The sequence below is a fragment of the Desmodus rotundus genome, chromosome 6 (genome assembly GCF_022682495.2).
Source record: "Desmodus rotundus isolate HL8 chromosome 6, HLdesRot8A.1, whole genome shotgun sequence".
Taxonomy (NCBI): Eukaryota; Metazoa; Chordata; class Mammalia; order Chiroptera; family Phyllostomidae; genus Desmodus; species Desmodus rotundus.
This window is the reverse complement of record NC_071392.1, coordinates 152,401,734-152,416,567: the sequence shown is the minus strand read 5'-3', so window position 1 is coordinate 152,416,567 and position 14,834 is coordinate 152,401,734. Positions and strand designations below refer to the sequence as shown.

General features: G+C 51.0%; 1 protein-coding gene across 1 annotated transcript in view; it reads left to right on the top strand.

Moving 5' to 3' along the window:
• SLIT3 (slit guidance ligand 3) overlaps nt 1-14,834 on the top strand; it is a 509,645-nt gene that overhangs the window by 407,247 nt on the left and 87,564 nt on the right. Inside the window, exons 7-8 of the mRNA XM_053927422.1 lie at nt 1,637-1,708; nt 7,174-7,337. Of these exons, the coding sequence (XP_053783397.1) occupies nt 1,637-1,708; nt 7,174-7,337 (236 nt within the window). The remainder of the gene's footprint in view (nt 1-1,636; nt 1,709-7,173; nt 7,338-14,834) is intronic.

The window sequence follows — 14,834 nt, the reverse complement described above, 5'->3', positions numbered from 1 at the left end:
AAAAAATAAGCCACATAAAACAAAACAGCTCAGTAGGTTCAACTTCATAAAATGCAAAGGGCCTGTGCTGGTACATTAGTAAAGGTGCAGAGTGGGCAGAAGCAGGCAGTGTAAATTTGGTCTGTTCACTCCTTTCTATCACAGGATACACCTAAAATAATGCCAGACACATGGTAGCTACTTAATAAATATGGGCGGGAAGGAAGAAAGGGCATTAGGTTCTGTGTAAGCAGATTTCCTCCTGGGCCCATTGGCCAAACAAATGCCAAGTAGGATGGGTTATTGAGGAATAGCCTGATGCGAGGGGGTGCGATCACTGGAATCCCACTGTGAGCTAGGGTCAACGGGGGTTAGAAAAGGGGTCTGGGCACAGGGGCCGCTGTGTGCTGGACGAAGCTCTGCTTGATTTCCATGGGGGGCGGGGCGGGGTGGGGAGAATAGGAATGACCGGGGCAGGACCAGATTCTCTCCCCCAATGTCAAGAAAGTGGGACCCACCTTTTACCCACCTGTAAGGTGGTACCTTTATTTGCCAGTGAAGAACCTGCGGGTGAGAGATGTTGACAATTAGCCCAAGACCACTCAACTGGGCTATGTAAGACTTAATTTGAACTGTGTGTGGATCACGTCATGGGGCTGTAGTAATGCACAAGATAGAAGATGTTAGAAGGCACTTTAAGAGGAAGGTAATGTGTTCATTAAGAGCCAAAGGCAAAAAGCATCCACTTGACTGACGAGCAAAGGCTGTCCTGCCTCGTACCATTTCCACCTCTGCAGATGGCTTCCCCTGGGCTTCTGTAATAGGCACCTGTGGAAGGGCAGGCCCCGTGGCATGTGCCTGCAGCCCAATTTCACTCTCTGGCAGTAGTATTTCATTCTCATCCACTCACAGAGCCCACATCTGTCTCTTTGCTTTTCACTTACAAAGAAGCCAGTCAGTGCTGATGTCCTGCTGTAGGAGTTCCCATCCCCTGGTCGTGGAGATGCACAAGGAAGGGGAGACTTCATCACTGGCCTCACAGACTCAGCAAGGGCCAGAATAACCTATCCACATGGCATCCTGGTGGGGCAGTGTGTACATGAGGCCGCACAAGGAGTTTGGAGCAGGGTAACGCTGGGTTCAAATCCCATTTCCAGAGTGTAGCAGCTCTGGGTCCCTGGGAAAGCCACCTTCCTTCTCTGTAGCTCAGCCTCCTCATCTATCACACGAGAGTAATGCCTGCCTTGTAGGGCTGTGCATGACTGAGCAAGATGATGTATATCTGTTTCCTTTTCTCTAAAATGAGGACAGTAACACATGACCGGCATTGTAAGTGTGAGAATTAGAGCTATTGTAACAAAGCACTCGGCACATAGTAGGATTGCAGGAAGCGATATTATTGCTCTAGATGGGTCAGTAAGGATGAAGCTGGCAGCCGAGGGGAGGAAGGACCCACCTGAAAAAGGGTATCATGGATTCTCTAACTTCTGGGAGATCCATCCACTTGTCTCCAGCTGCTCCACCCACTGCCCCTGTGGCTGGTGACCTGTGGTCCCTCTTGCAGTCACATCCTTCTCTCCCCCACTTCTGTGAGCATTTTGGTGCCCCTCAGGCCACTGCCCTGCTTACCCTCTCCCTTTTCCCTCTGTCTCCGCAGCACCCTCAACAACAACAACATCAGCCGCATCCTGGTCACCAGCTTCAACCACATGCCGAAGATTCGAACTCTGTGAGTAAAGGTCCTCGCCTCCTCCCCCACCTGCTGCCCATCACCCGCAGCCCAAGGTGCAACAGTCTGAGCTACGTGTGAAAGCTCCCGAGCTTTGAGGTGGTCCTTCTGTCCAAATGCTACCTCCTTCTGCTGCTGACTAAGGGGGTGTTGGTGTGTGAGGGCAGATGGGGGAGGGTCCAGGTGCCATCCATGGTCCTGACCCACCCTTCTGCAGCAGACAGACTCATTGCTCTTCATCTTGGGAATCTTCCTTGTGTTTTCCACCTTGGTGGAAACGTCTGTTAGTGTATGTTTCCCAGAGCATATGGAACCTGGACGTAATGACTCACCATTCCCTTAGCTCATGTCGCGTGACCCCTGGCCGTTCTCTCCTATTGCCAGTGATTACTGTAGTTTTCCCCTCTGCGACCCGTGGGGGAGAGGGAGACTTAGCCCACCCTCCCTACCCCCACCCGCCACACTCTCCTGCTCATCTGCATCCCAAATGATATTCTGGTAGTGGAACGCAGTAACTTGGTTCTTTATCGCTCATGTTTGGGTGGGCCCAAGCCTGCCAGCATGTGTACTCAGAAGTAAATCTCCCCATAACACCCCATGCCCAGAGACATTTTAGTGCCATTATTCCTGGGAGTTCTCTACACAGCCAGAAACCCTTTTGTAAATTCCTCTGCCATGTTTCCAAGGAGGTTCATACTCATGCTCTTCCTGTGGGTGGGGCCTCAGGGGTGTTTGCATCACCTCTGTAGTGGAGAGCCGGCCCCTCCGAGCTTTCAGCCAGATACACTGAGAGCCAAGGCAACGGGCTGGAATTCCTGCTGTGCCCTGTATTGGCTCTGGGGCCTCTGCTTCCTCCTTATAAATGATCGGGGTGGTGGGGGGAGCCCTGGGCTCAGATGACACTAGACATGTCAAGTGTCAGCATGGAATAGACAGCAAATGATGACAATGTTTTATCATCATCATCATCAGTATTCAGGCAGAAATCAGGACTGACAGTACTAGGCAACCAGCTTCTCCATGGCCCCTAAGCAACATGGAGTCCACAGCAAGATGAAAACCCTTACAGCAGTGGTTCCCGAAGTGGGGTCCCTGGGCTAGTGGTGTCAACAGCACCTGGGACTTGTCAGAAAAGCAAACTTTAGGCCCCACCCCAGCCTGGTGGAATCAAACTCTGCTGGGTGGGGCCAGCCCTCCAGGCGATCTCAGGGCTCCTGAGGTTTGAGAGCCCCTGCCTTGGTGAGAACGGGACTTTATCTCAGATGAGAATGAAGCTAAGACCCCAGGAGCATTTTATAAGGAAACAGGAGGGAGCGCCCTCAGAAGGACACAGAGAGGGAGGCAGGCAGACCTGAGTTTAAAGGCCAGGTGTACTGCCCACTCTGGGCAGGTGTCTTCATCAGTCTGTGCTTCAAGGAGAGTGAGTTAAATGCTTGCCTCCCAGTTGTCGGGAGAAGGAAATACGCTACGGTGTGTCTGGTCGTGGTGTGTACATAGCAACTACTAGTTATTAGGAGGAAGAAGAAAAATAATCAGGCTCCCGATTCCACCACTGTTCCCCAATTCTTCCTTTGATCCCTGATATGATAACATAATTCAGCTAAGAAAATCCATCTCTCCCCTGCTTTTAAATTGGGATGGTACAGTGATGGGGTTTTAAGGAGAAACGATTGGGTCTTCAAAGACCTCATCAAAGTGCCCAGCAAACCACGAACAGGCTGGAGGACACACCTCTGTGACCTCTACTTCTCCGCTTCTTATTTTGAGCTTTGGAGCACAGGAGGGGGCGTGGCTAGGCCTAGATCTTTGGTGCTTTGTTTGGGTGTATGGAGTGGGGGGAGAGAGTGGGAGAGTTTATCCTCCTGGTTTCTGTTGCCATTCTTCGTGTGGTCCTGGCCACTCATCTGATGAATTCGAATCAATCAATCAATCTCGTCTGTTCTCTTTGCTCCCTGCCTTGTGCCATTTTCTCTTTAGTTTAATTTCAGAGATGGCTCTGTGCAGAGCTCCCCGGGGACTTGAGCTGACTAATCCCTCTTCACTGTAATTAAAGGGGGGGTGCTTGGTGCTGGAGAAGTGGGGAGCAGAGGAGAGAGGAAGGAAGTCATAAATGGGATTTCTAAAGGAAAGCTTTTATATTGAATTCAGAAAGCCACATTTTATAGAAAATGAACACTGGCTCTCTCTAAAAGGATTTGCTGGAAATTTAATTTCGTGTCTGTGGCTAAAAGGCACCTTTTACAAATTGGCATTCGTATTCATTCACCTTATTTTCCGTAAAGGTGGTTTTGCCAACTTGGGGTACGGTGTTTCTGTCTGCCAAAGTGTGCGGGATAACGTGTGACAACCGCCTGGCCACCCTGATGCCTTGGCGTCTGAGTCGGAGATGCCAGCCTTGTACACTGGGTGGGGAGAGAAGTCTGGAGCGAGTTTCCTCCCAATAAGAACAACATCGAACGTGGTTTCGGTGGTTTGCGGTGCGCCAGGCCTTGTGCGAAGCACTTACATGAATCATTTCAACCCTCGCAGCCACCGTGGGAGGGGGGCATCATTTATATCCCCACTTACAGATGATGAGGCCCAGAATTACATCACCACCCAAAGTCACAGTCATGAAGCACAGAGCCAAGGTTACATTCAGACAGTGTGACGTCAGAGCCTGAGCGCATCCTGTTCAGCAGAAACAAAAAAAACGAAGAACAGGTTGCAGGTGAGCTGAGGAAGGTGAGACCAGAGCTTTCCGCGTGGTCGAAGGACCCCTGGAGACCACCCACCCCCCGTCATTGCCGTCCCGACTCACCAAAATTACTGACAGTAATTAAAGTAATTTCCCTTCTCGCTCAAGAGAATGAGAAATACTCCTGGCAGTGTACAGCTCCCATCTTATGATGAACATGATTATTTTTCTTCTAATATTTGTAGTTTGGATGATTTTACTCAGTTTGATCTCCCAAACATGATATGAAAGGCAGTTTGAAAGACTGCTCAGCTCGACTCACCCAGCGTTTCTGGTGCGTGAGATTCCAACACGAGGAAGCCGAGTCCATCAACTGCCCCAGGCTTCGACAAGAGCGTTCGGGTCATTCTCGGCCACCTCTTTTCCAGGGTCCCACTTGGGGGAGGAGAAATTCCTACCAAGGCAAAGGATCAGGGAGCATCTGTAGCAAGGCTAAGGGGAGAGGCAGCTTGGGGCAGGCCATGGGGAATGGAGGAAGAACCAGCCTCTAATAGAATCTTCCAAAAAGGGGAACCTCTGACATTTTGATTATCTCAGAAATGAATCTGCTCAGTAAGGATCTGACTCACCTAAACCTCACTTCTGCGCTCCCATTGACCTCTCACCCTGATTGGAACTGACAGGAATTTGCTCACATCCACCAGGCTCATGCGCCCATGCTCGTTGCTGCAGAGTGAATCCCCATTTCCTCAGCTCCCACTCCTCACTGCCTTTCCTAATGGCAGCCAAACTCATTCAAAGACTCTTCCTGCAGGCACACAAAAGAACACCCCTCCCCATCCCCCCCCCCCCCCCCCCCCCCCCGCCCTGCTTGTGCCGCCAGCCTACCCCTGCCCTGCCCGTCCCCTGGCGGGCTCACTGTTGCCATTTTCCTAGGCAACCTTTCCACCCGGCATGTGTGTCTGCCCATGGAACCCCCTGTCTCTCAGGAGACTGGTCACTTTCACTCAAGCCCCTGGTTCCCAGGAATTCCCTCTTCTCCTCCTGGCCTTCAGCAAAGAGGAGCCAGCTGCAAGCACACCCGCAGGCCCCGCTCTGTCCCAGCGCAAAGTGGTCATCCTTATTGAATAAACAGGACTGGCTTTCCCCCTTAGCCCTGGGGTCCTTCCCCTGGCTTAGCGTTTTGCCCCCTGAACCCCTTCGCACCCGCTGCACCTCTCTGGAGCACCTTCAACAGTACAGGGTGAGGGGTGGCATCTGAGCTTTGAAACCCAGAGGGGAAGAGTTGCTTGGAGCCCATTCTAGGCAATGTGTCTCAGACCTGGGAGTCTATTAAAATGTGTTTGACCTTAAATATTGGCTCTGGAGCACAAATAGAAATTTATAACATCAAATTAATCATTTTAAAACAAAATCTAAAAATCTTTTCAAATGTTTTTCAGCAGAAAAAATGACATCTCATGTGGGAATTATGTTCATTTAGTCGGTCTGATATGATGGGATCTGGGACCCCCTGAGGCTGCCAACGCCCCCCTGGAGCTCTCCTGCTGGAGGTGGCATCCGTGCTGGGCAGGGAGGCTGGCTGGCATGCAGCACAAGTTAGCGGCTCTTGGCTGATGTTTAACTTACGCTAACTGGAGTGTGGTCAAGAGCCCTTCAGCTCTCTCCATTTCAGGCATGAGGGTAGCCTGGGCCACCACTCTCCGCTGCCACTCAGTATTAACTGGCTTGACACAGAGTGCTTGAAAGTCCCCAGATGCCGCTTGCTGATTAGCATGTCCCCAGGACTGGCTGTTTGACATTTGCACCAGAAAGCCGAGTGAGGATCTGGCTTACTGAAACCTCATATGACTTAAACTCCCCTACTCCCACTTCTAATGACCCAGGGTTGTAGGGAACATGCAAGTTGGAAACCCCTGGGGAAGACTCTTTAGAAGCCCCTGGATATCCTTAGTTTGCCCCCCAGTTGCTGGAAAGGAAACTCAAGTCATTTAACTAGACAGGATTCCCCTTGGAAGTGGAACCTACCAATCACTCTATGGAATCGTACTCCCTCGAGGGCAAGAAATTGATCTGGAATCACAGCTACAAGAGGGAGAAAGCCAGAGTCCTGGAACTGGTTTAGGAAGTCTTTCCAGAGAGACCTGAACCAGCCAGAACAGCAGATACACCAGGTGGACTTGACCTTGGGAAGGAGATACACCTATCTCCATGCCTCGCTCAGCCTGCCTGGTGCCCTCAGTGGTACCACTTTGGGGCTCACCGGGACAAACACAGGGGGTTCATTAAAGGGACACTCAGGGAGAGAAGAAAGGGTAAACGCACCTCAGGTCTCAGCCTCAAGGCCACCGTAGCTGAGCGTGGAGAGAGAGACGCTGTTTGAAGCTGTCTATCACTCCTGCTGGCTCAAGTGCTGAAGTTTGACCCGAATGAGAACTGTCACTGTGAAGATGTCACCCCCCCCCAACCCCCTCGCCAAGTGCTGAGGCTTTCCTGAGCGGGAAAGAAAAGCGTGGAATTACTGTTAAGAGAGCGAAATGCTCCGAGCCCTGGAGGCATCCGTTGGGTGGGGCCTGTGTGTGAGGGTAACTGTCATTTATGGCCTGGCGATGTTAGCGTGGAGGCCGCGGGGGTGACTGAGTGGTGCAGAGGGAGATGCTCCCGGGGCTCCTGAGGACTATCATGCTGGAGAAAGGGGAGAAGAGGCTTGGCCTACTCTGTTCAGCCAGTGGCAGGCTCCCCTCTTCACACTGCGTCAGTGGCTTCCCTCTGTCCCTTCCTCTCCCAGGCGCCTCCACTCCAACCACCTGCACTGCGACTGCCACCTGGCCTGGCTCTCAGATTGGCTGCGACAGCGGCGGACAATTGGCCAGTTCACACTCTGCATGGCACCTGTGCACCTGAGGGGCTTCAACGTGGCAGACGTGCAGAAGAAGGAATATGTGTGCCCAGGTGAGACCGACCTACCCATGAGCTCTCCCCGCCATCCCCTGGGTTGTGAACAAATACCCCAGCCCAGAGCGTGGTACGGAGCCCCTAGGTTCCCCCAGCACTCTGTAGTCACCTAAAGAACTGCAGCACCTCCAGGGGAAGGAAGGGTTTGTTATCTGTTAAAGGAAAAGTCTCAAAGAACTCATGAATCACTTTCTGTTAAGCCTCGCTGTCCATTGTGCTAAGAAGCCTCACATTGTTAGGTACTTTAGCATTTGCTAAACATATTCCTGTCCTCCAATGGCTCGTAGAAACTGGGGGACAGGATAACGGAGGCTTTGGGGTCAGCCTGTGTGGCTGGAAATCCTAGCTCTGCCCCTTCCTGGCGTGTGACTTTGGCAAGTTACCTAGTGTGCCTGCAAAACAGAAATAATAACAGTGTAGTACTCAAGGGAGGGGTGGGAGGATTAAGAGCACTTAGCATTGTACACAGTGCTTGGTGAAAGCTAGTAAGTGGAGCTTAATTGTTATAGGTTAGTGGGCCCACAGAATGTGCTGAGAAAACGTAAGCATTTGGTCTGTAGGCAGATGACGTGTAATAGAAGCAGGTTGGAGCGCTGCGAACAGAACTATGCGCACATGTAACTGTGGGCAGCTCAGCTCTCTGGGCCTGGGAGGGGGCCGAGAGGCTGAGACCTTCGCAGAGGATGGAGCAGCTTTTAAACTGAGTCCTAAATTTGCTTGCTTGTTTGTTTTTTTCTTTCCATTGACATCCTCCAGTCCCAACAACTCTGCCTTTTCTGGTGGCAAAAAAAAGTAGATTTAATCCCTTGATTTTCTTTAAAAAAAAAAAAAAATAGACGACTTCCCCACAGAGGCGTTCCTGCTCTGCAGGGACCCCATCCTGGAACCGGGGCCCAGTGGCCTCTAAAGGCTGGGAGTCGGGTGCAGGAAGGAAGAAAGATAGTGGGAAGCTTGGCACGGGTGGGGACAGCACCTCTCGCCTTTCTTAACTGTCACCTGCTTTCAGTGCTGAAGGTTTGTTGAGCCAGAATGTTCTACAGGGCCCAGGGAGACCAGGGCTGCAGACCAGCCCGCCTCTGCTCTTACACAGCACTTGCAATTCATTAAGAATTTTCCTTGAATTCAACTGCGCCTCGTTCTCCGCTGCTTGTTCCTGTCATGTTACTACTTCATCAAGTTCTTTATTCTCCAAAAACATTCAAACATGTCTCAGAGCAGCACCTCGATAATTTCCCACAGATGCCCACTTAGAAATCACTTCCCATCAAACACGTTTAATAAAACCGTTTATCACACAGGCACCCAACTCCAATATAGCGACTGTAATTACAGTAATTATTAGGCAAAGGATACAATATCGGCCTAAGTGCCAGTGAAAGAAATAATTATAGAGTGCAGGAGTCATCCAAGAGCTAATGAGAAAAACTAATTGGAGAGAATGTTAAAACGCATCATTATAGGTGGGTGCCAAGTTCAGTGCTGCACAGAACACGAACACCACTTCGTCATGAAAGCGCCTTCCTGTCCAAGGAGCGGCAAGACGTTGCTTGTGCAGCAGCAGTCAGGGTCCAAAACCCCGGGCGTGAGGCTGACCCCTGTGGGTCCTAGACATGCCAGCACCCAAACCTCCTTCGTTCGAAATGGCCAGATTGCTTAGGCAGGGTAATAGTTACAGAGGAGCACCCTTATCACCTTCCCCATTTATAGCAATGAGGCCCACGTGATGGTCCCTGGGACCTCTTAGTGCAAAGCCAGGTGTTTTTTGAGGACCAGAGAATTTAGTCCACAGACTCCAGACATGAATATGCTGTTGATCCCCCCCATAGTGTGAATTGAGGGGAGCACCACAGGGGCGGCCCCTATTCCTGAGGGATTCTTCAGGTGCTTCCCAGGTTGTCATGGGTAAAAATGTATTGCTGTGCAGGGTTACTTTCTGCCAAGGCCAAGGGCAGCTTTAATGGTCTGGGGGAACTGGTATACTGCACACCCATGATGAACGAACCGTCATCATTAGGGGTGCAGGACAACCACCTTCCCCAAAAGTGCTACCTCTTTAATAATTAATAGTTAAAGGTCATTTCTGAGGCTGTGATAAAGGGGTGCCAGAGGACGCAACATAGAGCAAGACTCAGGTCGTGTACCCCAGGGAGGTCCAAAAAGGGCTGTTTTCATGCACTGCCCCCTGCCCCCCACATACCCATAGCCGGGGTGCAGGCCTGACCCCAAGGCAGAGTCTTGTTCAGACCTGGTGGCAGTCGTTTAGCTCCTTGTTCAGGCTATTCCCCCGGTAACTTGCAGGAGGATGACTTCAGCCAAGACAAGGAGAGAGGCAGGAACATCTCTTTAAAAACAGAGGTTATCTCCTCAGGAGAAAGGAAAGGCACGGGGCACCAATGGTCCCTGTGAGTAGCTTCATCACCAGTGGTCCCTGTCAAGGCCGTATCAGAAAACCTCCCCAGGCCCTTAGATGGTATCAAAAAACTCATCACACGCACCACTGAAGAGACAGGGAAGGCCTGCTTCTGTGGGCCTATGAGGGCCTGGCCTGCCCAGCTTCCTGCTATCTCCCTTCACACTAAATGCAGCTGTCTGGAGCCCAGCGCTGCTCCCCAGAAGCCCGGGCTCTGGCTCCTCCTCACTCCATCTAGCCCAGAAAGTCACTGGCAGCACGCTGTGACAACATCCATCTCCTCTGTCACCTGCACCCTTCCCATCCAAGGCATTTATTTTTTTTCCTCTGGGGAAACAACTGGGACTCTTTCACCAGGGTGAGGCGCTCTATCTTACTTTATTTACTATTAATCTTTTTCTATGATCTACAACCAGACTGCTTGGTTTCCTTCAGCTAATGCTGAAATGATTTCTCTCTTAGCTCTTCTTGATTCAAGAGGAAGCTTAGGGCCCCAGGACTAGAAGGGTCTGCAGTCCCTGTGTCGTGGTGCCAGAACCAGACTGGGACTTGACCCAAGTTCACAGAACAGCCCAGAGAACAGGCTCTGCTTTGGCCATTCCTCACGTTATGTGAGTTGCAAGGTTATGTTTTGTTTTTTCCATCCTTACCTAAAGGGCTTTTGGAGGGGTAGTTAAACCCTAGGATTTACCTTCCACAAGTCAATTTTCTAGTACTTTAATCTGACAAAGTATTTAGCAGTCACTCTTTGTAAATCCGGAGGATTAAACATTGGACCCCCCCCCCCCCCCCAATCAACCACCTCTTTCTGTTGAACATCTGTGAGCTCATCGGGCTGTCTGCCCGCCTCACACTCGCCTGCCTTTGAGTGTGAGATGCGTTTCTGTGAGGGTTAATCTTCTTGTTTAGTCACAAGGCACCTCATCTGACACTGTGTAAGGTGCCCAGTGCCTGGGACAGTGTTTGATCCTCATGGCCTCTCAGCAAACATATTCTCACTTATTATCAAAAGTGAAATAGGTGTATCTCCCTGGAAACAAGATACTTTCCCCCTTGGTTAATTTTTTTTTTTTAATTTGGGGCCAGTTACTAAGTATAAAGATAATTAAGCTAAGCCTGACTGGCCGCCCATCTCCTTAGGAGGTTTTAATTAAAACACCATAATTGGGCATTGCAAGAATGAGATTATTAGGTTTATAGCCATTTCCAAAATTATCATGCCCCTGGTATTTAAATCACGTTCATTTATATTCTCATCATAATTGCTCAAGTCCCATTGTTATTGCAGTCTGCTGTTGGCTTTGGAAAGGCCAGAGGCCAACAGGGACGCTTCATTTGAATGCTGGAATTAATGTCTTTCCACACGCTCACACGGCCTTTGGAGTTTTCGATGCCATGCACTCTACTGGGTGATGTTCTCTGTAAAGACAGAAATAAATAAACACAGCTCTAACGTGAGAGTATTCAACCATCCCACTGTGGCTCATGCAATCCGTGTCTCGGCCCCAAGCCTCCTCTCCCCACCCCCTGAGACTTCACAATTCTGATGGTGTTCAGTTTCATGACAATGTAGAGAGGCATTTGGGGTGTCTTTTTGGCATAGGAGATGGTAAGAAGAGCATCTTCGGCAGTTTGCTTAACCTTCCTGTTCTTGTTTCCTCATCAGCATAATGGGAATAATAATAGTAGAATCTATGTCACGGGTTGTTTAGGAGGATCAAGTGAGATCATATATGCACAGCACTTCGTGCGGAATCTGGCACACAGGAAACAGGAAACATTCTACAAGCATTAGCTGCTTCTATGAGAGTGTCGGTCATTTTTAGCTCGGCCACGACGGTGTCCCTGGGCAGGAACACTTGTTCTCAGGGCTCTTGTTTCCTCACCATGTCCATGGCCTTTTCTAGGTCTGAAGCTCAGTGACCTTTGCCCCACTCCTCTGGGCAGATAAGTGAGGGCCTTTCGATTTCAGCGTGATGATCGTCCCCATTTGCCAACTAGGAGAACACAGGTGGCATGGTGGTGGGCAGAGCCACCTCCTAAGTCATTCCCCACCCCCCCCACCCCCACTTTCCTATCTCTGAGAACCAGAGGAGAGCTGCTTGGTCAGCAGAGGTAGGACAATTGGCGCCCTGTCCATGCTGGTGACCATGGTGCTTTCCCCATGAACACTCTGGGGACATATGTCTGTCCTCACGGTCTCTGAGTGCCTTCCCTTCCCTCCTCATTTGGCACGTAGGTAGCTGTGGCTCCAGATCAAAATTCTAGAGTGGAAGCGGTGAAGGGGGAAAGGTGGGCCTGGCCCCAGAGGGGACACAGTTACTTGCCCACATCCCCATCTATCTCCTATTCTGGGTGAGCACACCCTCCCACCTCATTAGAGAACATCCTCCTTAGTCCTTGGGAGGAGGTCCAAGAGCGGAGCTCGGGCACTTATTTAAAAAGGAAGACACGAAGAGCAAGCCCACGCATACTCCTGAGTTTGTAACAGAACACCTCAGAGAGCAGATGGTGGGGGTTCTGGGTGCGAGGCCATCACTGGGCTGTGATTGAGGGGAGAGGAAGGGGTGACTCCAGTGGAGAGGCTCGCTCAAGGACAGCGAGGATCCCAGGCCCCGTGAGAACATGTTGTACAACGGGAACACACACGTGCGTGCAGGCAGGCCTGCACCCAGATGCCCCTCCCATGGGAGATAGGCAGAGACTCTTCCTATGCTGATATGAAGACTCGCTCCCATGCCTCTCTGCTTCTCAGCTTGCAGTCGCAGAATTTGCTGGGCAGGAAGGGAGGTGTCTCCTCACGTTGTGCCCTTGGAAACCCACGGCCCCCTCCCTACCCCCACCACCCTCAACATGCATGGACAGAAAAGGCTGGCAGAGTTTAGTGGAGTGCCTAGGATAGCCTGGCCATGTAGGTGAGCTCGGTGGAGCTGGGTGTAGAGCGAGCTCTAGGGGAATGGGCAGGTGGCCTTGGGCACTGCTGAGAGCTGTGGCAGAAGGCCTTTGACTTCAGGTGACAGTCCCATCTACCCACAGCGACTCCATTGCCCCACTCTGTGGCTGATCCTGTGGACCAGAGCCCAAGACACTCAGAAGTCAGGGGGCCCTCCCTCAGGGCCCTTCCAGAAGGATCTCTCACCTCCGTAGCTTGGGGACATTCAGCCTCATGTCGGCAGGGCTTCTGGGCCAATTTCACTCATGAATTCATGCTCTCACTCCCCCAGGTGTGTTTATCGAGTCCGTTTTGTGCCAAACCCTGTGATAGGCACTGGGGACATAACAGGAATGAGGCAGAAAAGGCCTCTGCCCTTGTAGAATGCACACTCTAGACTCAGTCTATTCAGAGACGGAAAGCCAAGGGGAGGGACTTCTACCATCACAGCACCCAGAGGCCCCGGTAGAAATGGGCTTGGTCCACCAGGCACAGGCACAGATCAGAGGAGAATGTCCATGGAAAGAGGCCCATCTTCCAGCCCCATCTTCAGCCTGAAGTGTTTTGTTTCAGCCCAGAGAGCAATGTCCCCACCCAGAGTGCATGCCTGGCTGGGGAGCTGCCAGCTGGGTGCTCGCAGAGGCTATAATTACCTCTCTGAGTAATTAAAGGTGTTGTTAGTGACCTTGTTAGGGAATCTTTTTCAAAAGCTTTTTTAAAAGCCTTGACAACATCCCTTGAAATGTAGCTGCACGCTGCCTGCAGAGTCGGAGCCACCCTGTGAAAGAGCCTCTTCTTTCCCTGAGGACCCAAGGCTGCCATCTGGGTCTGGTTTAAACGGAATTAACTTCAGCATAGATGTCCAACGGAGCACCTTCGAATAAGAAAACAAAAACAACTTCAGAACTTCCCGTTACTTATATGAGCCCTTGAATATGATGTCTTTCTTCCCCCCTTTTTTTCAAAACACACCAACCAGCTGCTATTTTGACAGATCAGAAGAGGGACAGCCACCCTTGACACCCTCTGCCCCAGTGGGTGGGCATGCAGGAGCTCAGACGGAGAGAGGGGGGTGGTTTGGCCATCGTCCCTGGTGCTGTCTGGTGCACTTGCCCCTGGGTGTGGAAGGCTAGGCCCGGCAGTTCTCTTTGGGGACACCATCTGCACTTCAAGAGCCCTGACGACTGCAGTCATCCATCCCACCTCCCTGGGATGGGGGTGAGGGGACTGGAGCCCTTCAGACTGCAGGTCCTCTTTGCCACCTGCTAAGAGGGGCAGAGCCGAAGAGAGAAGGGCGCTGGCAGGTGGCTCACTCCTACTTCCATTTTTCTGAAGAGCAGGAATAATCAGTCTTAGACCCAGGAAGGACTTCAGAAGTCTGTGACCCAAATTCTTATTTACTGAGGTGGCAGCAAAAAAGCTCAGAGGGGGTAGGTGCTACGACTTGCAGACAATTAGCAATGACAACAGTGATAATACCAACATTAACAACAGCACACATTACTAAGCTCTGACTCTGTGCTATGCATTCTTCTGCACACGTTACATGTTAACTTCCTTTGCCTTCACAACAAAACCATGCTCTGAAATCAGCATTGCCATCCCCCCGCCCCCCATTTTACAGGTGGGGGAAACTGAGGCACAGGTGACAGAAGGATGAGATGATAGAACAAGGATTCAAATTGAGGCCATGGGACTCCAGAGCCACACTCTCAGACATACCATCTCTTCTTCCTGCTCTCAGGCTCTGACAGGCTGGTTCTCTGGTTTCCATGTTCTTGGAAACGTAAGGACTTCCCCAGCTGGGAACAAAGCCAGCATCCCCTGTCTCTAAGAGAACGGATGCTGCATTGGGGGATTTTTGTGTAAGTCACCTCTCTGCGGTGTTTTCCACGGACCCGCTAACATGTGCTGGAGAATCTGAAGTCCTACACCCTAGGCAAGAATATTTTTTCAAATGTTCAGCTAAGAGGATGTTTTCAAGTGTGTATATGTGTGTGCACACACGTGTTTGTGAAGGTGAAGCCGAGGGAGATAAGGATCTTTGACCACTGGGCTGTCCTTTTTTGGCAAGGCAAATGTTTCAAATGAAGTACTCAGCATCCGTTTGAGTCCCTACAGGGGAACCACTCCAGGTGTGGAGACTACTGGA